The sequence below is a fragment of the Nothobranchius furzeri genome, chromosome 13, assembly GCF_043380555.1.
Source record: "Nothobranchius furzeri strain GRZ-AD chromosome 13, NfurGRZ-RIMD1, whole genome shotgun sequence".
NCBI classification, from domain to species: Eukaryota; Metazoa; Chordata; class Actinopteri; order Cyprinodontiformes; family Nothobranchiidae; genus Nothobranchius; species Nothobranchius furzeri.
Window position 1 is genome coordinate 60,719,641 of NC_091753.1, and position 24,643 is coordinate 60,744,283.

At 44.7% G+C, this 24,643-nt stretch overlaps 1 protein-coding gene and 1 long non-coding RNA gene across 2 annotated transcripts in view; one reads left to right on the plus strand and one right to left on the minus strand.

The window, feature by feature from the left end:
- The window catches only part of myo7aa (myosin VIIAa), a 184,608-nt gene that overhangs the window by 81,928 nt on the left and 78,037 nt on the right, over positions 1 to 24,643 (minus strand). Inside the window, exons 7-10 of the mRNA XM_070543727.1 lie at positions 17,634 to 17,747; positions 12,793 to 12,861; positions 12,626 to 12,710; positions 10,290 to 10,366 (exon numbers count right to left, since the gene is read on the minus strand). Coding sequence (XP_070399828.1) covers positions 10,290 to 10,366; positions 12,626 to 12,710; positions 12,793 to 12,861; positions 17,634 to 17,747 — 345 coding nt within the window. The remainder of the gene's footprint in view (positions 1 to 10,289; positions 10,367 to 12,625; positions 12,711 to 12,792; positions 12,862 to 17,633; positions 17,748 to 24,643) is intronic.
- LOC129162104 (uncharacterized) lies at positions 23,171 to 24,597 on the plus strand. Its single transcript, XR_008562136.2, has 2 exons — positions 23,171 to 23,560; positions 24,263 to 24,597. It is a non-coding gene; the product is annotated as an uncharacterized lncRNA (long non-coding RNA).

Sequence of the window (24,643 nt, forward strand, 5' to 3'; positions counted from 1 at the left end):
AAATACATATAAAACAACAGATCAATGAAACAAAATAGATAAATAGAAATAAAAAGTTAACAGCATAAAATTGAATAAAAATCTAAATGTAATTAAAAGCTTTACTATAAACTGTTCCACACAAGGTTAACCACACAAACACTTCAACCAGTATTTCCTTATACTGGAGAAATAGCGACAACTGCTCACAGCAGGATCAGTGATTGCTAAAATTATACTGTTGGCAGAGCTATCCAGTCGGCCTGTAAAACGGAATATGAGCTTTCTTAAAAGAGCTTTAAAAGTACAAACACCTGCTGTTACAAACATCTGACTGGCACTGCCCCCTCTGGGTATTTTAAGTATGATCCTTAAGGCATCGTTGTATGCAACTTGCAGCTTATTCATGCTGCTTTGATTGTAGGATGACCACAGTTGGGCTGTGTAGAGCGGAGTACAATATGCTTTAAATAAAGCCACCTTAACTGGAGGTGAACAAAAACCAAACTTACGAGCTATAGTGTTAGCTTGTGCATACAGCTTACAGCACCGTCTGTGGATGTCAGCATCATCACGCATTTGATCGGTTATAAAGTGGCCAAGGTATTTCACCTTCTCACACACATTAAGATCACTATTAGACAGTTTGAACACAGGAAAGTTTAGCTTTTTATCCTGCTTGGTTCTACATATCAAGATAGCACTTTTAACAGCATTATACTGAATATCGTACTGCACACCATATTCAGAGCAGATATTTAGGAGCTGCTGTAAACCAGCACTACTTGGACTAAAGACCACCAGATCATCAGCATACATCAGATGGTTGATCAAAGTTGTACCCATCAAACATCCTGTGTTACAGGCTCTGAGCTGCACTGACAGATCGTCAACGTACAGATTAAATAAGATAGGAGACAGAATTCCACCCTGCCTAACACCATTACTAACGCCAAATGGTGCAGAGATGCTGGCACCCCATTTAACCTGTATCGTCTGATGAGCATACCAGTAAGACAGGATTCTCACAATAAACCCAGGGACCCCCCGTAGCTTTAACTTAATAAAAAGTTTTCTGTGGTTTACACGATCAAAAGCCTTAGAGGCATCTCATGTCAGTTCTCTTGTTGGCTCTTCCTTCTTCCATCTCAGGAACGTTGCTAAGCTGAGTCCCATTCTGTCCCGCTCTGAACTTGAGACAGTTCTCCACACCTTCATCTCCTCACGCTTAGACTACTGTAACTCTCTTTTCACGTGTCTGAGCAGAACCTCCCTGAACCGTCTACAGGTGGTTCAGAACGCCTGTGCTCGGCTTTTGACCAAGTCCTCCAAACACACCCACATCACCCCGCTTCTCCTCCAGCTTCACTGGCTGCCAGTCAACTTCAGGGTTCATTTCAAGATCCTGGTTCTGGTCTATAGGGCCTTACATGGACAAGCACCATCTTACATTGGTGATCTTCTTAGTCCCTACACCTCCAGCAGGTCCCTGAGGTCCAGTGATCAAAGCCTACTGGTTGTGCAGCACCAGGCTGAAGGTCAAAGGTGACAGATCATCTGCTGCTGTGGCCCCCAGACTCTGGACCTCTCTCCCCCTGAGCCTGAGATCAGTGGACTCAGTGGTCTCCTTTAAAAAGCAGCTGAAGACTCACTTGTTCAAGCTGGCTTTTGTATGACCTTCTTCACCTCTCTCTCTTTATTCTGCTCTCCCCACCTATTCCACCTTCCTCAGGATCCACTGATTTCCCTCTTTCCTGTTCACTCTCTCTCTTTCTTAACTTTTTTTCTTTTAAATCGCAATTGCTTATTCTTGCTCATTTTAAATATATTTTTAAACATTTTCAAAATGCATTTTTTCTATTTTTACAATTTTTACATTTTTTGTTTTTGTAAAGCGCCTCGTGATTTTTATCTTGAGAGGCGCTATAGAAATGATATTTTCTTCTTCTTCTTCAACCAACTAAATTATCTGTATCTGCACTCGGAATGGGCGTGGCATAACCCGGAAGTGGGCGTGGTTTACATCAACATATTATTTTAAGTCTGAAATTGATATGGATTGATCAGAAGTTGCTATGTGTATTGTTTATTTGAAAACTGTTTACAGAGCAGCCTCAGAATTGAGATTAAATGTTTTTGATCACAATAGTAAAGGAACTATTAAAGAACAAGTGTTTCAATAAAATCAGAACATTAATATTTAAGTGCATGGATTAATACATCTGAACTCATGCAGTAGGAACTAGGAAATATGAAATGCTAGAACCAGACACAACTTTATATATTTTTGTTATTTTAATTTGATTAAACTGATTTTTTTCTTAACGTTCTTGGCATTTTCCCACACAAAGTTAAACAAAACAATGTTGATTAAGGTGTGTGTGTGTGTGTGTGTGTGTGTGTGTGTGTGTGTGAGTGAGTGAGAGAGAGATAGAGAGAGGGAGAGAGGGAGAGAGAGGGAGTTAAAAAAATAAAAAACCCGACCGGAGCGGAGGTAGTGACGCAGCACGTCAGCTCTGTCTTGTCAAATGCACCATGTCAGTTACGAAAAAAGTAACTAAATATTCAACCAAAAAAGAGGCGAGCTGAAGAAAACCCAGGGAAAACTGAAGAAATGTGAGCAACAGTGAAGCAAACACAGCGAGATCCGTTACTGTCTGTGTCTGTGTGTGTGTGTGTGCTTGGATGAGCCGGATGGACTGCGCTCCCAGCCGGCTGCAGTTTTGCGTGTAGGGAGGGGCGGGCGCTCTATGTGACTGGCCAATCACAGAGTGTGAAGACAGTCACCCAATGAGGATTTTCCTTCAGCACAATTACAGATATTTACGAGTTGTACTCATTTCATGCTCGTATTTGTCAAAAATGCTTTATCCGTACCGGATATTCGTCTGAAACGAGTACAGAATAGAATAGAATAGAATTCAACTTTATTGTCATTGCACATGTACAGGTACAGGGTAACGAAATGCAGTTTGCATCCATCCAGAAGTGCTTTAGCCGTGATATAGATGTATTACAATATATATTAGCAATAATATAGATGTGTAAGTATATTACAGAAATGGATCTATTATGTATGTTATAATGTACACGGTATGAAGTATGTTATGAATATTCTATGACTATAAGTATGTACAGGCTGTAGTTAATACAAGCAGTCCATGAGTTTAACGTGGGTCATATGTCAGGAGGCAGAGTTCAGGAGTCTGACAGCTGTGGGGTAGAAACTGTTCCGGTACCTGGTGGTCTTAGTCCGGAGGCTCCTGTAGCGCCTCCCAGAGGGCAGCAGGGTGATCAGTGCATGTGATGGGTGACTGTGGTCTCTGATGATTTTCCTAGCCCTTTTCAGACACCGCTTCCTGTAGATGTCCTTTATGGCAGGAAGTGGTGCTCCGGCGATGCGCTGGGCAGTTTTCCCGACCCTCTGCAACGCCTTCCGGTCCGAGGCGGAGCAGTTCCCATACCAGACTGTTATACAGTTGGTCAGGATGCTCTCGATGGTGCAGCGATAGAAGTTCACCAGGATGTCTGAGGACAGGTTGTTCTTCCTCAGAGTACTCAAGAAGAAGAGGCGCTGGTGAGCCTTCTTGACCAGCTTGGAGCAGTTGGTAGTCCAGGTGAGATCCTCTGAGATGTGGACTCCCAGGAACTTGAAGCTGCTCACACGCTCCACTGCTGTCCCCTTAACGTGGATGGGTGGATGTGGGTCAGCATTCCTCCTGTAGTCCACGATGAGCTCCTTAGTCTTCTCAGTGTTGAGCAGTAGGTTGTTTGTGTCGCACCACTCAGTCAGACGGTCCACCTCCAACCTGTAGGCGGTCTCATCGTTGTCACTGATGAGGCCAATCACCGTGGTGTCATCTGCAAACTTAATGATGGTGTTGGAACCATCAGCAGGTCTGCAGTCGTGGGTGAAAAGGGAGTAGAGGAAAGGGCTCATCACACAGCCTTGTGGTACACCAGTGTTCATTGTGATTGTTGGTGAGCAGCGGTTATCCAGTCGGACATGTTGAGGGCGGTTGGTCAGGAAGTCCAGTAACCATTTGCAGGTGAGGGAACTGATCCCCAGGTCTGTCATTTTCCTGATGAGTTGTGAGGGGTGGTTTGTATTGAATGTTGAACTGAAGTCTATAAACAGCATTCTGGCGTAGGTGTTGGTGTTGTCCAGGTGTGAGAGGACAGAGTGCAGTGCAATGGAGACTGCATCCTCTGTGCTCCTGTTCTGGCGGTATGCAAATTGGTGGGGGTCCAGGGTGGGGGGGGGACAGCATTTGAAGTGTGCTAAGACCAGCTGCTCTAAGCACTTAGTGATGATGGGGGTGAGTGCTACCGGGCGGTAGTCATTGAGGCTAGCTGGGTTGGAGTTTTTGGGTATCGGGACGATGGAGGTGGATTTGAAGCAGGCTGGTACCACAGCATGGGCCAAGGACAGATTGAATATGTCTGTGAGCACTCCTGCGAGCTCCCCAGAGCACGCTCTGAGAACAAGCCCAGGGATGCCATCAGGGCCTGCAGCCTTGTGGACATTGATCCTGCTCAGCACCGCTCGTACATCGGTGGGGGAGAGAGTCAGAGGTTGGTGGTCTGGCGTCATGTCTGTTATGGTTGTGGTTGTGAGGTTCCCTCGCTCAAAACGAGCATAAAAGTTGTTGAGCTCGTTGAGGAAGGAAACATCAGAGGATGCGGGGAAGGGTTTGGTGATCCTGTAGTCTGTGATGGTCTGGAGTCCTTGCCACATGCGTCGGGGGTTGGAGTTGGAGAAGTGTTCTTATATCTTCTTTTTGTAATGATGTTTGGCTTTTTTGACGCCCTTCTTTAGATTAGCCCTGGCTGTACTGTAGGCGTGTGCATCTCCTGTCCTAAAAGCGGTGTTGCGGGCCTTCAGTAGGAGACAAACATCCTGGTTCATCCAAGGCTTCTGATTGGGGAACATGGTGATCCTTTTCTGGGTGGTGACACTGTCTGTGGTTACGGAGATGTAATCCAGTACAGATGAGACGTACTGGTCCAGGTCTGTGTTGGTGAGCATATTCCAGTCTGTGTTTTTAAATCTGTCCTGGAGCACTGCATCTGTCCCCTCTGACCACACTTTAATTGTCCTCACAGCAGGTTTCACACGTTGGATGAGTGGTGAATACCGAGGTGTGAGGAACAGGGAGAGATGGTCCGATTGTCCAATGTGGGGGAGGGGTGTTGGTTTGTAGGCTCCAGCCAAGTTGGAATAAACATGGTCTAAAGTCTTGTCTCCTCTAGTGTGGCAGAAGACATGTTGGTGGAATCTGGGGAGGAATGTCTTTAAGTTGGTGTGGTTGAAGTCGCCAGCAACAATAACAGCAGCCTCGGGGTGTTTATTCTGGTGTAGAAAGTTCTTTCATGGCCAACCTAGCATTAGCGTCGGGGGGGACATACACTGCAGTAAGTATGTTCGAGGTGAGCTCTCTGGGGAGATAATAAGGTCTGCATTTGACCATTAAAAACTCCGCATTGGGTGAGCAGTGACTCTCAGTAGTAGTGTTCATGCACCAAGCATTGTTAATATAAATGCACAAACCTCCACCTCTGGTCATGCCGGAGTCATCTGCTAGCCTGTCGGCTCGGTGTGTGTGGCGTCCTGCTAGCGCGATAGCATTGTCCGGGCAGCTGTTGTTCAACCATGTTTCGGTAAAAAACATGGCATTGGAGTCCATAATCCGTCTGTTGTTAGTCATGGAGAGCCGTATCTCATCCATTTTGTTTGCCAGAGAACGGACACTGGCGAGGAAGATACTGGGTAAAGGCAGCCGATGTGGTGTTAGCCTTAGCTTGGCCCGTAGCCCTCCGCGTCTACCTCGTCTTTGTTTACGTTCTCGGCGCCGTCTGCATGCACTTCCGCCCGCCCGGCTGGGGGTGGGGGGGTTGCCTCCGGTGTTCTGGAGATCTCTGGGATGAGTCGGAGATCGGCGATAAAACTGTTGGAGTTACAAGTCCAGATGTCCAGAATTTCTTGTCTGCTATAGGTCAGCAACGCACAGCAATTCTGGATGAATAATCCAGTTAAAAGTAGATAAAAAACCGCTAAATAGCAGATTGTGTGCACCCGTGAGCCGTGGTTCAGCCGGAACGCGTCTGACCTCTGACAGACGCACTCTGAAATTCAGATCTTCAGCGCGCTGTCAATAGCCTGAATGGGAATCATTTCTTGATTTATTTAGTTACATCCACAATGTTCTGTGTGTGAGGTTTACAATGTCAGAACACCTGCATGAGACAGGTGGTAATTACAATCTGCCAGAATGACTCACCACCTTCAGATTCCTCCAACACCGTTAAAAATGATCAAATACGGAACATATCAGCGTGCGCAGGCCAGAGCGCTGAAGCTCGGCGCATTGTTATTATGAAGCTAGAACACATGCGGACAAGCGCGCGCGCGCAAAAATATTCTTGTCTTCAATTACATTTATTGGGCCCACTTACTTTTTCTTTGGCCCACCCACAAATGAGTTTCTACGCTAATGGTGACATATGACAGACTTCTCTAAGCTCCGCAGCCATTACACTTTTCACCTCGCGCACCCCCTAGCGGCAGCTCGCGCACCCCCGGGGGTGCGCGCACCACACTTTGGGAATCCCTGCCTTAGAGGATGTGCACTCCTGGATGGCTACAAACTTTTTACATTTGAATGACGCTAAGACTGAAGTAATTGTACTTAGCCCTGGCATGTCTACACGCCAATGCGATGCTGTGAATCTGGGCCCTTTAGCGTCTAACATGAAGACCACCATCCGAAATTTGGGAGTGCAACTGGACTCAGCCCTAAAATTCGACGCGCAAATCAACCAGGTTGTGCAATCGTGTTTTTTTAACTCACGCCAACTAGCCAGAGTTAAGCCCCTGCTTTCCAGAGTACATCTAGAGACTGTCACACACGCTTTTGTTCTTTCAAGGCTCGACTACTGCAATGCACTGTATGCCGGCCTTAGTCAGGGTGCGGTAGCACGCTTGCAGTTAGTTCAAAACTCAGCCTCTAGGTTCGTGACAGGCACTAGGCGCAGGGAGCATATCGCCCCGTGTTGGCATCCCTTCATTGGCTGCCTGTACAATACAGGGCAAAATTCAAGGTCTTGGTGCTGGCATACAGGGCCTTACATGGAACTGCACAAGCATATCTTGGAAACCTTTTGCACAGACATGCCCCCTCGCGGGCACTTCGCTCAGCCGGCAGGGAGCTGTTGATCGTTCCACGCACTAAGTGCAGGTCACGGGGGGACCGTGCATTCTCTGTGTTGGCACCTGCACTTTGGAACCAGTTGCCTTTGGTGGTGCGTCAGTCACCCTCATTGTTTTTTTTTTAAGACTCGCCTTAAGACCCATTTTTTTGTCAAGGCTTTTCAGGATTAGCCAATTTTACCCAGTTTCGATGCCCCGGCCTCTTAATCTTTTTCTGGATTTTATTTTTTGCTTTTACTCTCCTCTTTTAATTGATTTTATGCTGGTTTTACGATTGTTATATTTTATTCTGATGGTTTAATGTTTTTATTGTGTTGTGTTCAGCACCTTGGGCGTCTGCATTGGTCGCAGAAGGGGCTTTATAAATAAATGAAATGAAATGACATGCTTCAATGTTGTTCTCACTGATCTCAATACCCTTTGAGTGAAAGAAAGTTGTCACCTGCCTTTCCACATGATTCACATCTGTTTCAGTTGGTTCCTCCCCATTATTATTTGCTACTTCTTGAGCATAGGATCTAGGTTTTATATCAACTCCTGTAATGACAACATCATTTATTCTTGAATATTGCTCCAGTTCATCTACTCGTGTTTGCAAAATATAGATTTGTTTGTCCTTCTCAACGTTTTGTTGTTTCAGATTTTTTTACCTCTTGTACCAAATCCATACTACTTTTCTGTTGTTGCCTGACTGTTCTAAGTTCTTCAGTCAAAAACTCAAGTGATTTTTTTAAATTTCATCCACTTCCTCATTATTAATCCTCTTTGGTCCCAGTTTAATAACTTTTACTATCAGCAATTAAACCTGTTTCCTTGTAGCTGGTAGATTGTGTTGAGGCCTGTAGCCGATGGCTCACCCAGTTGCTAATTGCTTGTGTTGAATCCTTTAGCCCAGTTGCTTGAGTTGATGCCTGTGGCCTGTGGCTTAGCCAGATGCCGGTTGCTGGTATTTTTTCTTTTTTATTTGTTAGTGTTTAGTAGATCCTGGGCTTCTGGGCCTAGTGGCCGATTGTGTATCCTAGAATTGCCTGGTGTTAGCTTGGTAGCTGCTGCTGGCCTGGTGGTTAGTGTTTAGTAGATCCTGGGCTTCCGAGCCTAAAGGCAGATGGTGTATCTTTCAGGTTGCCTCCCCGGTAGAGCCTACTGTTTTTGCCTCCCGGATCCTTTGGCCGCGGTTTGTCGGGTGACGCTTAGAACTCAGTAAACAGTTGCTGAACAAAGTGCCTTTGTGAGGGTCCCCTCTGTCCCTGGGTGATTACACACCTGAGTAGTTGGAGTAGATTACACACCTGAGTAATTAGAGTAGATTACACACCTGAGGATAAGAAAGGCTTAATGTGAGCTAATAGTTCATATTAAGTGACCAAACTACATCTAGCTGACATCACTCGGAGACAATGAATACTTCTGACTCTTAAAGCCATTTATTAAAAACATGCCTGCTAAAAACTGAAGTATTTCAGTGTAAAAATAACTGTGCACATGTGCATGATATGCTTTGTGCACGTGTAGTCACAAGTTTGCTTCTTTTTAACTGTTAACGTGTTCACTGCAGACAAGAGACCCTCCATGAGCTTCTGCTGGTGGCTGGCTCCTCCTGAGCTGGATGTTCCTTAGACTCCCTCTCTGTCAGCTCACAGAACTGCATCATGGTATTACAGGGTATCTGCAGGTTTAAGGGAGCCAAATTTAAGACTTTTTAAGACCTTTTTTAAGGCCACTTTGACCAAATTTAAGCAATTTTTAAAATTAAATTTAAGCTATAATTTCCAGCTATTGCCTGGAACCGGTGCTAACCACGTCGGAAACGTGGGATTACCCACCCAGTTACCATTAAATTTGCACTTCCCCATCGCGCAAGCTCCCACTAGCTTAACCAGCTAATATGCTCATCTAAAAATAGCCCCCTTTCACAACCAACTGAATGTGTACGGTTCCGCTTACGCCAACATCATACACAAAAAATGCTGAAGACTGACTAGAAATTCTTGTTTATTGGGTATTTGGTCATTTAAGACCTTTGGAAACTGTATTTAAGGATTATTAGTCATTTTAAGGGTTTTTAAGGCCTTAAATTTAGAAAAGCAAATTTAAGACTTTTTAAGGACCTGCAGATACCCTGTATTAAACCGTTCATCCCTCTGCCTCCTGTTCAGCCTCTGACCCAAACATCTCCTACACAGTAGCCAGACGTCTGCAGATGCTGGCTCTGGTGTAGCAGCAGGATGGATAAGCATTTCAGAATAAAACAAGTTGTAAAAATACCTTTATCAGTAGTATAGAGTCCTAAACTAACGTATTGACTCAGTGATAAGTTATAAACCACACGCATTATTCAAACCAGCCCACCACAATAACGTACTATAGATAATAACTTTGTGCTGCTTCAAATCAATGCACACAAAATATATTGAAGGCATTTAATTGCATTTGTGTGTGTTTGCATTGTATGTGTTCGCGCTCATGGTTCACACATGTGAACATCAAGAACAAAGTAGAAATTCAACAAAATGAAAGCTAAATGACTACATATTCATTTGGTACAAACACGGCTATGGCTCCGAGATTTAATCCCAAAGTGGACTATTTCTTTTTCAGATTTCCGTTATATCAAGAGAAGAGACGAAACATTTATAGAAGCATTCAGACTGTTTTCTATACCTGTTCGACTATGGCAAGGTGTGCTGGAGGCAGCAGGAGTAGGATCCAGATGCAGTCCCGTCTGTTTCTAAATAAACTAAATATGAATTGGACAGAAAAGATGCGGAAATCAAGCAAGAGGCGTATTTCACGTTAGTTCCTCAAGAACCACAGAAAGTCCCAGCCTCAGAGTAGGAGCTAAAATGGTTCTAGGAACTACGGGGAAAGGTTCCTAGTTCCTATCTGTCCGAATGCACGCAAAAGGGTTCCTGGAAAGGCTCTAGGAACTACAAAAAGTTCCTACAGTTGGATTGGTTAGGGTTAACCATAATACAGTCACAAAAATGAATGGAAGTCAATGGATGGTCCTCACTATGATCGATAGAAAGACAGACGCGCGCGCGCGTGTGTGTGTGTGTGTGTGTGTGTGTGTGTGTGTGTGTGTGTGTGTGTGTTTCACCTCCAGCAGTGTAGAGGCAGTGGCAAGATGAGAACTCCCAACAACCTCACAGGCATCCAAGTTGTCATAAGTTCGAGCTGCAAAGTCAATTTTCCAAATTTTTAAACTCAATTTACAGAAATTTGGGCACATCATCTTTACACACAAACACACACACACACACACACACACACACACACACACACGCACACACACACACACACACACACACACACACACACACACACACACACACACACACACACACACACACACACACACTAACCTATACACACCTATACACTAACAACGAACACTAATCAGTCAATCCTAGGTGGCAGTGAGGCAGCATGATCAATCATAGAGGGAAGGGAACAAGGAGTGGACGGTAGAGAGAGGGGGCGGGTGCAGGGAGGGTGCTAGTTTAGAAGATGCTCTCTGAAGAGCAGGGTCTTCAGGAGTTTCTTGAAAATTGGAAAGGAAGCTGCTGTTCTGGTAGTGCTTGGAAGGTCATTCCACATTTGTGGAACGATGCATGAGAAGAGTCTGGATTGTCCTGAGCGTGGTGTAGGCACTGCTAGCCGACCATCCTGTGATGACCGGAGCGGCCGGGCCGAGACGTAAGCCTTTGCAAGAGGATTCAGGTAGATGGGAGCCGTACCGTCTCGGACTTTGTATGATAATATTACCGTATTTTCACGACCATAAGGCGCACCTAAAAGTCTTAACTTTTCTCCAAAATGTACGCCGCGCCCTAAGGTGCGGTGCGCCTATTGTGTTGTTGTGAGATGCGAACGTAGTAGAAGACAATGGGCGTGGCGTGAACGTGCGGACGTGAGCGAAAACAGACCTGTGGATCTGCCACATCGTCATCAACATCCTTGCTGTTTGCCTCAGACTCCGGCTGTGAGACTCCGCCCACTTCCTCTGCTTCCAGTTCAAAAAACAGCCGTACTATCTGAACTGCCTGGTGGACATTTATCCTTCTCATCATCCTTTATCAAAGCCTAATAAAAGCCTCCTAAACTGCAGAGACAATAGATCTGTCCAGATCACTCCAAAATATGAAGTTTGCCGTCAACATCTGTCTAATTGTTTGTTGTTACTCCGTTTGCGCCACTCCTTTCCCCGCGAAGCGGCTCCTTTTGGCGCACATCTGGTTACTCGTGCGGCCTTCCTCTCTCTCTCAGCTACATAATGATGCTTTTTATCAGCTGAATATGTGAGACTTCCACCAACAGCAACAGGATCTCACGTTTTTGTGGGTTTTTATGTTCACAAGCACGTTCCCTCTCACAGATTACTAAACTGCTGTTTTGTCAGATGGTTTTAAAATAGATCGTTTTTTAGTTTAGTATAACTCCGCTTTTACGTTGCCTATTAACATATTGTAAAAACTGGGGTGTAGTTTATAATCTCCTTTTTGAAGCTGAATTGAAACCGAAACTCAGGGAGGCGGAGCCTTGCTGCAACAGCGTCCCAAATCAGACCTGATCTAAAGACGCGGGTACGCATCCGTGGACCCCGGAGGGTTAATAAAACACAATTCAAATCACACGATTTTCTTAGGCCTGTTAATAACACACATAAGATTTTGTTCATGTGGAAAGTTTATGTGGTTAAATCCACCAACTACCGGTAAACACATTCTGAACTTCAACACAGCGCATCAGCGCTTGAAGCGGCGCTGCGAGCATGCAGCTGCGACCCAAAAAGTACCAGAACCGTGAGTGGTTCTGGTACTTTCTTTATTTCGTTTTCCTCATCCAGCCCCCATAAATCCCTGTGTGTCCTCCTGCAGCACTCCCGGTGTGCGCCCGGCTTTAGTAGGAGGGAGACCCGCCATTATCGCTTTGTCGCGCATGTCTCATTGAAAATGAATGGAGGAGAGGCGAAGTTGCCTCCCATGTGTCGAGCCCATTAGAAGAGCACGAGCCGTCAGCGCACGCAATGAGGAAGTGCACGTGCGCTCTAAACCAGGTCTGAACTAGGACTAGACCAGTAAAGTGAAGCATGCTTTTGGCTGTTTATAATTTTCACAATGTCTGGTTTGCACTGATATGTTCTGAGTCCCGAGCGCACACAGATGTTTTACCGGTACGTTTTACCGTGCCTGCGCCGGCGCCCTATAACCCGGTGCGCCTTTTGTATGTGTTAAATACCAAACAGACACCCGTAACTGAAGCTGTGCCCTATAACATGGTGCGCCCTATGGTCGTGAAAATACGGTGCATGTGAGGCTGGATTCCATAGGTGGTAATTAGACCACAAATAAAACCTGTTTCAATAACATTGAAGAACTAAAATGTGTGATACTAGGTGGTTGACTTCCCACTTAACGGCTCACTGAAACGTACCTTCATATCGCAGGTTTCCCATATGTAAAATAGTTGCAAGTAGTTTAGAAATCTCCCAGTTCTCCTTGTCTGTGAACATCAACACCTAACCAACCAGAATCAATAGTAATATTAAATATAATTTAGATTAAAGCAACTATTTCATCTGTTACATATTTTAAACTGACCTTCATCGCAGAGCGAATGTTGGAGTATTCCTTCATGTCATCTCGACCATCACAAACCGTACATGTACCCTGAAGCCACAATGAATCAGGGTTAAAGCAGAGTGAACAGAAATAAAATCCACCGTAACTCTAACCCTATAAATAAACTGCTTTGGTTGTACATGCAGCCATGAAAGTGATCGGTAGGTCAGATCACCCCTCCGTCCAGCTTATGCATGAACGATGGTTAAGTACTGCTATCCCAGATTCTATGAGTACAGGCCTGGTGCTTTAAGGGAAGGATTGGGTAATCCAGTTCTTAGCTAGACACCTACTGAAAAGCTTTAAATGCATGCCTGCCAACTCGGTGGGTCCTGATCCAATATAAAAGGGGTGTGAGCCCATCATTTGTCTCCCAAAGGCTCTTAACCTCACCTGAACCAGTAAGCTTGCCTCCTTAAAGGGTGCAGCGTTGGAAAAGTCCAACAAGGTTATTGTGTCCACAGCCAGCCTCAGCAATGTCAGATGTCAACAAACAGCCAAGTGTCCATTAAGTTGCTGATGTCAGGAGTGTTGTGTTCTTTCATACCAAAACTATTCCGTTTATATTCTCCAGCCATACCATCTGGAAACTACGTCCAAACAACCTCCCATGTTAGAAGGAGCTGCAGCTACAAGGTCTCCCACGGGACACAAAGCTTTACTCTTTTTATAAAATGATCACTTTCAATCTACAAGTTGTTTAAAATTACTGTAAATGTTTAGCTTACAATGAATGTTCTTTCTAATGTGATTTAATAATTAATTAATTATTCAACATAAATGTTCATTATTTCATGACATGTCAGATTTTAAGTACACTAAATGAGTCAACTTGATAATTTAATATTGATTTATTATCAGTTACATTCACATATTAATATCAGTATAATAACAAATGAATGTTTAGCTATTTACACAAAATGAAATACGCTTTCTAAGTGTCTAAGAAAAGGCAGTGTTTGAGGACTATTGACAACGCCTATACTAGGCTTGGGCGGTATTACGGTATTACCATATACACGCGGTATTACAAAATAGCGACGTGTCAGTTCCAATACCGTCATGAAAAACAGCTGTGCGACTGACCAGTTCCTCTATCCTCCCCATACTCCAGCTCTGCAGGGAGAGCGTGTTGGCTGTGTCAGAAAACGACCTCCAGCTTATAAAGTCAATAAAAACCACAATTCTAAAAAAGCTGGAGGCCAAGTATGAATCTGATTCAGTGCACAAATTAATGCGAAAATGCACTTTCCTCGATCCTCGTTACCGTGGCAGATATGAGCTTGATGACAGCGCACTGGCTGAAATCAGAGCTGAATTACAGGCTGAGATCGTGAGCTTAGAGGGGCAAACAGCACCAGAAGCAGTGGCCATCCGAACCATAGAGGAACGAGCACAACCTGAACCCCCACGCAAAAAGATGTCTCTGGGGGCTCTCCTGCAAAAACGAGCCGCTGACGCTGCGCCGGAGGGTCCCGGCAGCGCAGAGCAGTGAGCTGGAGCTGAAATAACAGCGTGCTGTTTGGAACCTGTTATTCAAGGACGAAGACCCTCTTCTCTGGTGGAAATATGCTGGCAGTCGTTTTCCCCAGATGTCACGACTGGCCCAGAGGTATCTATGTATTTGTGCCACCAGCTCACCATCGGAGCGGGTTTTCAGCACCGCAGGTAAAGTTGTTGGTCCACAACGTGCAAACTTGAACCCAGAAAAAGTAAACATGCTGGTTTTTCTGGCGAGAAATCTTAACTAGATTTGCTGCAACATGCCTTAATGTTCACACTCCTGTGTGTGTGTGTGTGTGTGTGTGTGTGTGTGTGTGTGCGCGCGCATGTGTGGTCGTGTGATGGAGTTTTCTTTTTATAATTTTAATGCAGTTGTTTTGGTTGCAATAATTTCAATGTTTATGGTTATTCAACTCTTGTTGACTGTTACGGCCTATTTGCACTGTTTCACGCTGCTCGATAAGTTGTTCACTTGATTTGCGCACAACAGCGGTCCTGGGTTTTTATGTTGATTTATTGCTGTTGGACTGTTGACTCTGCACTTGTTTATAAGCTGCATTTTTTGTGTTAATAAATGTTGTTAATAGTATGTGAGTTGCGTTGTTATTTTTTTAGTAATTGTTTGGTATTCGGATTCAGAAAGGTGAAGGTCCACTTGAGGCTTACGTCATACTTTTTAAGTGTTCACGGTAATACCGTATACCGGGGTAAGATTAAGTGGAAGTTAGACGGTATTCAAATTTGGATACCGCCCAAGCCTAGCCTATACAAATTTCTCAGATCTGGTTGGTCAAAGTGTATAAATAACCATTTCTTACAATTGAACTCACTTTCTATGTTCACCAGTTCACCAGTTCACCCAGAGCTCTGAGTTTCAGCCAAGCTCACAGCTCATGCTAAATGACCATCCTATGGGAGTCAACCAGATTTCTCAGTGGAATGACTTTAGCGGTTTAAAGAACCATCCTTTTTGAATCAACCAAATATTATTTGCTCAACCCACCGCCCACTCATCAGACATGAAACCGTCCACCAGAAGCCACCTGGGAAGTACCTTCTGACCAGTCATGTGTATGCTGAGGGTGTCTATGACCTTCAGATACATCAGAAGTAAACTCACTTCACGCTCCCCATACACACTAGGGTGTGTATGGGGAGCGTGAAGTGGGTTTCTAGCATTCATTTTTGTAAGTCTTAGGTTGTGTGTATGTGTATGTGTGAGCATGAGGGAGGGAGTGTGTGACTGTGTATGACTGTGTATGCCAGGTGGGGTCTTGGACTCCTCCCCTCTCCTGGGACTTCTTGTGCTGCTATACATCTTCGCCTACCCTCCCCCTGCCGCATTTGGTGTGGAGTGTGGTGCCTTGGTCTGCCTGAGGGTTCGCGACTCCCGGGTCAGGGGGTTTAAGATTTTTGGAATCTGCCTGATTGACCCCTGTGGCTGTCTGGTGGGATCTGAGTCCCTGGGCTCTGTTGGGTCCCCGGCAGGGCTGGCCACCCCTGGGTCCCGGGCTGCTGGGTTCTGGGCTCGGCCGGCTTGGGGGTGGGAGGCTTGTTGTATTGTTGTGTGTTGTTTTTCTCTTTCTGCAGGTCTACAAGCAGACTTGTTCATCATTGGTTGTTTATTTTTGTGGACCCCCTCCCCCCCTTTCAAAACTTTGCTAAACTCCTGTTTCTCTTCCTGTTGAAAATCCAACGGCTGGCACGCAAGGCTTGCTGGGATAGCCTTGCTCGATCAGGATACACCAGACCCATCCTCAACATTCTGGTAGATCGAGGACCCATTTGAGGACGCGAGAATGAGTTTCCCTGGAATTCAGACAGTACTTGTTGCTGTGCTGTGATGTCATCAACCTCTAAATGCATTCTCACAAGCACCCTGCCCCTGGTTTGGACTCACTGATCATATTTCGTGTGGAGGTGTATAATGTAGCCAGTTTGGCAGAAAAGACAAGTCCAGACCACGTTGCTTGACATAGATAGAGAGAAAGATTTCTCCTTAGATGATAATAATGCTCTTTAGTTGTTTTAGGATCATTTGCTCCTGAGACTGTAGCATGAAGAGAGAATGGGAGACGAATGATAAGCTCATACCCCTTTTTATATCAGATTAGGGTCTGCCTAGTTGATGGGCATATATTAAAAGCTCTTCAGTAAGGCTAACTGAGAATCGAGTTACCGAATCCTTCCCTTAATGGGCAAAGCCAACACAAAATAGAGCAGCCTCCGGTACTAAGGCACAGAGCATTGAATAAGATCCATCACATCCACTGGGCAGCAGTAGCTCAGGTGGTAGAGCGGGATGCCTCATGATCGGAGGGTCATGGGTTTGATTCCAGCTCCCGCCAGGGGTATCCTGCTGTTGTGTCCTTGGGCAAGACACTTCACCCAACTTGCCTGTGTTAGTGGTGGTCAGAGGGGCCGACGGCGCCAAATGGCAGCCTCGCCTCTGTCAGACCTCCCCAGGGCGGCTGTGGCTACAAGTAGCTTACCATCACTAGCAGTGTGTGAATGTGAGAGTGTGTGAAAGCGTCTTTGGGGGTCTAGAAAAGCGCTCTATAAGTTCAATGCATTATTATTATTATTATTATTATTATTTTCTCTCCTACATTCTGGCTGATTTAAGCTTCAGGTTAACACTCTGTAGGAGCCATATGTGTTTTCATTTTCTTTTTGCATACCTGAGAGGAGGCTTGGCCTCAACTGATTGGTCAATTGATTGTGGAAGCATCAGCCTACTTAAGCCAACACAGATTAGACTCAGGGGTTGCTGTGATGGGACAAGCAGTTGGCGCTACACACTCATTTGTCCCAATTTCCATTGAACTTTCAAATAACATTAACTGATTACTTGATTATTTCTTATTACACCATTTCTTGCTGTGAGCTGAAATAGTAAATGACCTGTTTTTGTATAACACCTTCTAAGGGTTCTACAACCCCCCAAGGCGCTTCACAACAAAGTCATTCACCCATTCACACACACTGTTGATGATGAGCAACAATGTAGCCACAGCTGTCCTGGGACACACTGACGGAAGCAAGAATGCCAACACTGGCCACCGGCCCCTCTGACCACCACCCGTAAGCAAGGTGGGTGGTGTCTTGCCTATGGACACAATAGCAGAATTTTCTGGCACAAGCCGGGATTGGGCCCACAACCTTTCGACTATTGGACCATCCACTCTACCTCCTGAACTACTGTTGCCCAAAATCTGAGGTCACTGTCTCACATGGTGGTCATGCTGTTTTGTTCCTACAAATGGAATGAGAAGAGTTCAGAAATGAAGAAAACAACAGAAATAGAGTTATGTTACTATGGTGAGGTAGGTGTAGTCAGTGGCTTTGCTCAGCGCCAGTTTCTTCTTCTCCTCTGCAGTCATACCCTTCAGCATGCAGTAGAAGATGTGGTAGTTTCTCTCATCATAGGCCTGCAAAAAGGGGAAAAATGAATACATATTTTTATATCCTGCAGAGTTCTAAAGTTCAAAACAATTTCCTGTAGCAATGGATTAACAAGCTGATTTGTGAAATTGTGATGTGAAATGTTGGCACCAGTCCTGGGTAATGAAAGAATCACTGTCTTTTATTGAAGAAAGAAAAATCACAACACTGCTAATAAAAACAGGAACATCCCTCCAGTTTATTTTGCTTACCCAATGTTGGATCAACCAACACAGCCCCCAAACACCCAGAGCCTCAAAGTAAAACTTCTTTGAAAAATCTTGTATCCCAGAGCTCTCAACCAGCTTTCAACCAGTAGGGCAAGGGAGCAGGAAACTTTTCTTTTAAATTTGGCTGGAAGCTCCTTCTAATGGGAGACTCAACTAGAAACTCCCTGCAGAACCCTTACAAAACGTTGGAGCCCGACAGGTCGGGCCAGCTTTCTAACCCTGCCATTGAAGCCAACTCACCACCAGGTAGTGGTCAGTTGACAGCTCCAGCCCTCTCTTCACCCGAGTGTCCAAAACATGTGGCTGCAGATCAGATGACAACAAAGTCTATCATTGAGCTGAATGCTAAGGTATCCAGGTGCCAAGAGCTCTTTAATGCCTGAACATGGAGTTTATTATTAGGTTCAGATCAACGTTACACCTTATATCGAAAATGTATTAAAAATGTTTTCAGTGTTTTGAAGTCCCAACGGACATTGAGATGTAAAGGGGGGGGGGGGGGGGGGGCATGAAGGTGGAGTTCACAAAAATAAACAATAATGGATCTACAAGAATCTGCTTCTAGACTTGCAGAAAGAGGGAGAGGGAAAAAAGAGGGACACTAAAATACAACGACGTAAGCAAAATATCACTGCACCAACCGCATGAGGATACCGTATTTTCCAGACTATAAGCCACTACTTTTTTCCCAAGCTTTGAACCTTGCGGCTCACAATGAGGTGCAGCTTTACTGAAGATTTTCCTTCACTTACTAGGGGGCTGTTCAGCAGAAAGTGAAACAGGTGGAAGTCAAAAGTGGAAATCGAAGAAAGTGCTCATTTTAATTTAGCACATGCAAGCAGCAAGCACGACGAAGAATTTTTTTCAAATCCATACCCCCTCATCATGGTGACTACTAGAGGTGTGAATGTTCACTTGTCTCCCGATTCGATTCTATTACGATTATTGCGTCAACGATTCAATTCGATTCGATATCACGATGCATCACGATTATTTCATATTGATTTGTTTTCATCGATAAATAGAAGATGTCAGATAATTGCTTTTTTTTTTCTAAAACGTAATTGACACAACCTGCCATCCCTCAAAAGCTCTCCATTCCCAACAGGTTAGGACAAAACATTTTAAGCATTTAAGAAGATTTAACAAAGTAAAACATCTGTTTCCTGGTTCAGCACCACGCCTCAGGCTGAGAAAACACGCTTTGCAAAAACTCACAAAATCTAAAAAAGTACTGAAAACCTACAGGACACATCATGTAATAATAAACTCCATAATGAGTTCATATGTGAGTGTTTAATGCCTCTGAGCAGCTCTAGAGTCAGATGTTTATGCCACAGTTCAAGGATGTCAGAAATAACACCAAATGAAATGTTTGACTTAGTTTATTTCATTTGAACCCAGCGGTTCGTTTCTGAAATGTTGGAGAATGAATCAAGTTCTGTTTGATGCAGAAAACAATAAAACATAAAACAAATTCTACACTCCAATAATATTTAAGATGTGTGTTTTATTCTTTCTGATAATAACACCAGCAGAAGGCTGTGGGCTGGATTAGGATTAAATTACCCAGCTGATGGATCTCCTTCACTAACCAGCTAACTACAAACCTTTCCACTAACCTGTCCTGTGGGACCCTCACCATGTAAGCCTCATGTCCATGTGACCCTCACCATGTGACCCTCATGTCCATGCTGTCTCTGGAGGAGCAGATAGGAAACAAGACCTCCTGTAACCTAAAATGAACCAAAGCTTCCTCCCAGCTTCTCTTTAAGCTGAATTTATCTTCAGTTTATCATCATGAAACAAAAGAATAAAGTGGAACAAGAACTTCTATCTTCTATTTCTCTCTCCTTTTAACTTCTCCGTGTCCCTAAATTAAAGACAGACGATCACGCTGCAGCCGCCGTCACTGGCCCCGCCCCCTCCCCCAAGACCGGATCTCCCTACATTACAACAAGCAGTCTGACTGAGCGCTTCCAGGAAAAATTATAATTAAATTATGAAAATAATAACGCGTGTTTGGAGGAGCGTCCTCCGATCCTCTCTCTTGTGTGAGCAGTCTCTCTCTCTCTGTCGCTGATCGAGCGAGCGGAGCGCACCACGTGACAACCCGCTCAATTAACTTAATTCACGGCCCAAATCCAACAGAACCGGTCGGGCTGATTCGGTTCCAGTTCAGCCTCAGGTGACAACTCTAGGCTCCGCCCTGCAGTACCACATTAAGGCGGAGGTAAATGTGGAGGACGCTCACTCTGACAGGTATGGATGCGGCGCTGGTGCCGCCGTTAAAAAAACAAAACTACATTCCACTATAATCGATGATGGCGTACTCTTCTACAATGCAGAATCGTTTATGTCCACATCCCGATGCATCGATTATTTGATTATTTTCCTCAGCTCTAGTGACTACACGTATGAGTTATGGCGTGTGTGTGTACAAAACCTTTTTCTTGCTGGTGCAGCTTATACTGAGGTGCACTCTATAGTCCGGAAATTACGGTATATAATAGTAACAATTTTAGATGAAAAGCACACAGTAATCATTCATAGTGTCAAAAACACCTAAGTCCACATGTGTGGGAGCACCGCACGGGCACCTGTGTGCGCACAAGTGCTCATGTAAGTAAGGTTTCTCTATAGGAGTGCATAATAGAGAGTGTCAGAGGCCACACACCTGCCCCCAAAGACCTGTGGAAAATGGAGGACTTCCAAGCCCCAGAGATCTAGAGCAGCAAAATTATTATTATTTGTTTTTTAAATAAACTTAAGGATTAAATCTGGGTGTCCTACTGCAGTTTTCCCTGATCTCAATTGAGAACCGCAAGTGTGTACCATAACCAAATATTATTATCAAATATTATACTATTATACTAAGCACAGAGCTACATCTACCTCGAGAAGCACTGAAGAGAGCCTGTCTGTGAACTCCCAAGATGCCCCAGAGACTCCAACCTTAACCTGATATTGAGTATTTATATTTTAAACATTACATCATAATGGCCCTGGACTCAAATTAAACACAGATTGACCAAATCAACTTTTGGAAATTATTGATGCAAATACACTCACTGGCTACTTTATTGGGTACACCTTGACAGTGATCGTTCGTGGCATAGATTCAAAAAGGTACTGGAAACATTCCTCAGAGATGTGGGTCCATACTGACATTTTAGCATCACACAGTTGCTGCAGATTTGTCGGCTGCACATCCATGATGCGAATCTCTTGTTCCACCACATCCCAAACGTGCTCTATTGGATTGAGATCTGGTGATCGTGGAGTCCATCTGAGTACATTGAACTCATTGTCATGTTCAAGAAACCAGTCTGAGATGATTTCAGCTTTATGACACGGTGCATTATCCTGCTGGATGTAGCTATCAGATGATGTGTACACTGTGGTCAGAGGGATGGACATGGTCAGCAACATCTCAGGTGTGTTCCTGCTGTGTCTTTCTAAATCCATTCTTTTGTTCTTTTTTAAACACAGAAACAGTTTTGTTTACCTGTTTGTAGCTACAGTTTCGCCGACAGCTGCCGGCTTCTTCAGGCAGCGTCAGCCTGAAGAAGCCGGCAGCTGTCGGCGAAACTGTAGCTACAGACGGGTAAACAAAACTGTTTCTGTGTTTAAAAAAGAACGAAAGAATGGATGGTCAGCAACAATATTCAGGTAGGATGTGGCATTGCAACAATGATAATTTAGTACTAAGGGGCCCAAAGTGTGCTAAGAAAAGGGCCACCACACCACCAGCCTGAACTATTGATACAAGGTAGGATGGATCCATGCTTTCATGTTGTTGATGCCAAATTCGGACACTATCATCCGAATGTTGCAAATGGAGTCAAGACTCAGCAGACCAGGCAAAGTTTTCCAATCTTCTAATGTCCAACTGTGGTGAGCCTGTGTGAGTTGTAGCCTCAGTTTTCTGTTCTTAGCTGACAGGAGTGGCAGCTCGTGTGGTCTTCTGCTGCGACGGTGGCACAGGAGTTAAGTGCTCGCCCCGTAATCGGAAGGTTGCAGGTTCGAGTCCCGCTCAGTCTGTCGCTGTCGTTGTGTCCTTGGGCAAGACACTTAACCCACGTTGCCTGCTGGTGGTGGTCGGAGGGACCGGTGGCGCCAGTGCTCGGCAGCCTCGCCTCTGTCAGTGCGCCCCAGGGCAGCTGTGGCTACAATGTAGCTCATCCCCACCAGCGTATGAATGTGTGTGTGAATGGGTGAATGACTGATTGTGTTGTAAAGCACCTTGGAGGGTTCCATGACTCTAGAAGGCGCTATATCAAATACAGGCCATTTTGCTGTAGCCAATCTTCCTCAGGGTTCCACATGTTGTGCATTTAGAGATGCTCTTCTGCATACCTTGATTGTAACGAGTGGTTATTAAGGTGCCTGCCAAATAGGCAGGGCCCTTATTTCTCTTCATCGGACAAATGGTCTCTTTATTACGTGGCCTGCATGATGTTCTCTGGGAGGCATAAAAAGCAGCGATGAGAGGTAAAACTATCTCTTTCTAGTCACATAAGAAAAAAAACAGGAGCAATGTGATTTTCATCTTGGCTGTGGATCACTGAACCAGCTTTGTACCCTTAGGGGGGGGTCTTGGAGGGTGCGTGGGACTTCGCCCAACCAATCTACATGTGTTTTGTGGATTTGGAGAAGGCATTCAACCGTGTCCCTTGAGGGCCCTGTGGAAGTGGGGGGGGGGGGGGGGGGTTCTTTGGGAGTATGTAGTACCAGGCCCTCTGATGCAGGCTGTTAGGTCATTATTAAGACCGGTGTCAGAGCTTGGTCTGCATTGCCAGCAGTAAGTCAGGCTCGTTTCTGGGGAGGGTTGGACTCTGCCAAGGCTGCCCTTTGTCACTAATTCTTTTCATAACTTTTATCGACAGGATAAGTGGAGGAGTTTAATTATCATTGGGTCTTGTTCATGAATAAGGGAAAGATGGAGTGTGAGATCTGTAGTGATACAGGCGTTGTACCGGTCTGTTATGGTGAAGAGAGAAGTGAGTCGGAAGGTGAAGCGCTTGATTTACTCATCGATCTATGGTTCAACACTCATCTAGGGTTACGAGTTTGGGTAGTTATCCAAAAAATGAGATTGCAAATACAAGCAGCCAAAATTTGTTTTCTCTGCAGGGTGGCTGGGCTCTCAGAGATAGGGTGAGAACATAGACTGTAAATACTGGACAAACGGATTCCATTGGCTTCAATAACACGTTTGTTGTCTATAATGGGAGGTGGCCACCACCGCCATTTTGACCGTGTCACAGGTTCCGTCCAGCCCAGACAACTCCATAAAAGGGAAGAGAGGAGGCGCTGAGGGTGTGGCTGTAAGGCTGGGCTCGAGTGACGACACCCAGGCGAACTAGCTACGAGCTAACCTGAAGCTAACCCTGGCTAACCCAAAGCTAAAGCGGAGGTGGGAGCCGAGCTAACGGATGTAGCCACCTAGCTTCAACCCAACCGGAGCTAACTGGAACACCCATCGACCTGAACCTCACACGGAGTTTAGGTGGAGGTTTTCTGCGCCTGTTCGTGAGAAGTACCTGTATTAAAAAAGTTTTAAATCGGTAAGTTTATAATTTATTTCCGTAATGAATACATTTTGCTTTGAGCAAGTTTTCAGTACAGTTTTTTTCGGCGCTATCACTCCTGAGTCGCACCAGCCATTAAATGTATCATGAAGAAGAGAAAATATATTTAAGTCGTATTTTGGGGGGACATTTTATTATCTTTCTTACAAAATCTGAGACCAAGCGTTTCACATTGCAACACAAGCACCGGTAACCATAACAGAATTTACAGCCAGCAGAGGAGAGGATGGCGGTGTTTGAAACCCTCCCGGCCGGCGTGTAGAGCTCATTCCTGGGCTGGAGCCGGCCCTCAGCACCCCGCCACAGGCTCTAACAGATGCTGGCGGTGTTTCATATATTTCCAAAACGTAATACTTGTTTGTATCTTGTACAGCCAGCTAGCCTTTATTCTGGACTCAGTACAATTTACCAAAAGTAAAGAGACATTATACAGATGAAGTAAGCACAAGATAACTTACTGGAAGACACGGGATTATCATCAGAACCAGAACAAGAGAGCCTGATAACAGTCATGTGAAAATAACAGTTAAAAAGTATGTATGTATAATAGAAATAAAAATATATTAGAATTAGTGTAACTCACTGTGATCAAAACAAATCAGCCATAGCTGATTAGTAAATATGACATGAGGTTTGGGAGTTTTTAAGTTTCATTCTTTTATTACATTTTTTTCTTAGATCTATTAAAAGGTCACCATGGCAGCCTGTGTGTCAACGTCAGCTACACAAAGCAGCAAGTGTAAGTACCAAGTACTTGTCTTGACCACTTCATGAATGGTTTTGTACTTTAAACAGCTAGGCCAAACCTGTTATTTTTTCCTCCATAGCCATTTGGATCATTGGAGACAGCTGAGTGAGGCGTGGTGCCCAGAGAGCTGCAGAGACGACCTTGGCCTCCCTGACGTCTGTGTCTCTTGGTTTGGTTGGGGCGGACCATCGACATACATACATGTGCCGACACTTTGCGCCCTGTTTTATAAACTGTAGTGTTAAAAATAAATGTTTTTGCTCAATTACTGGAATTTCTTTGGTTAAGACAAAAGTGAGGAATAATCATTT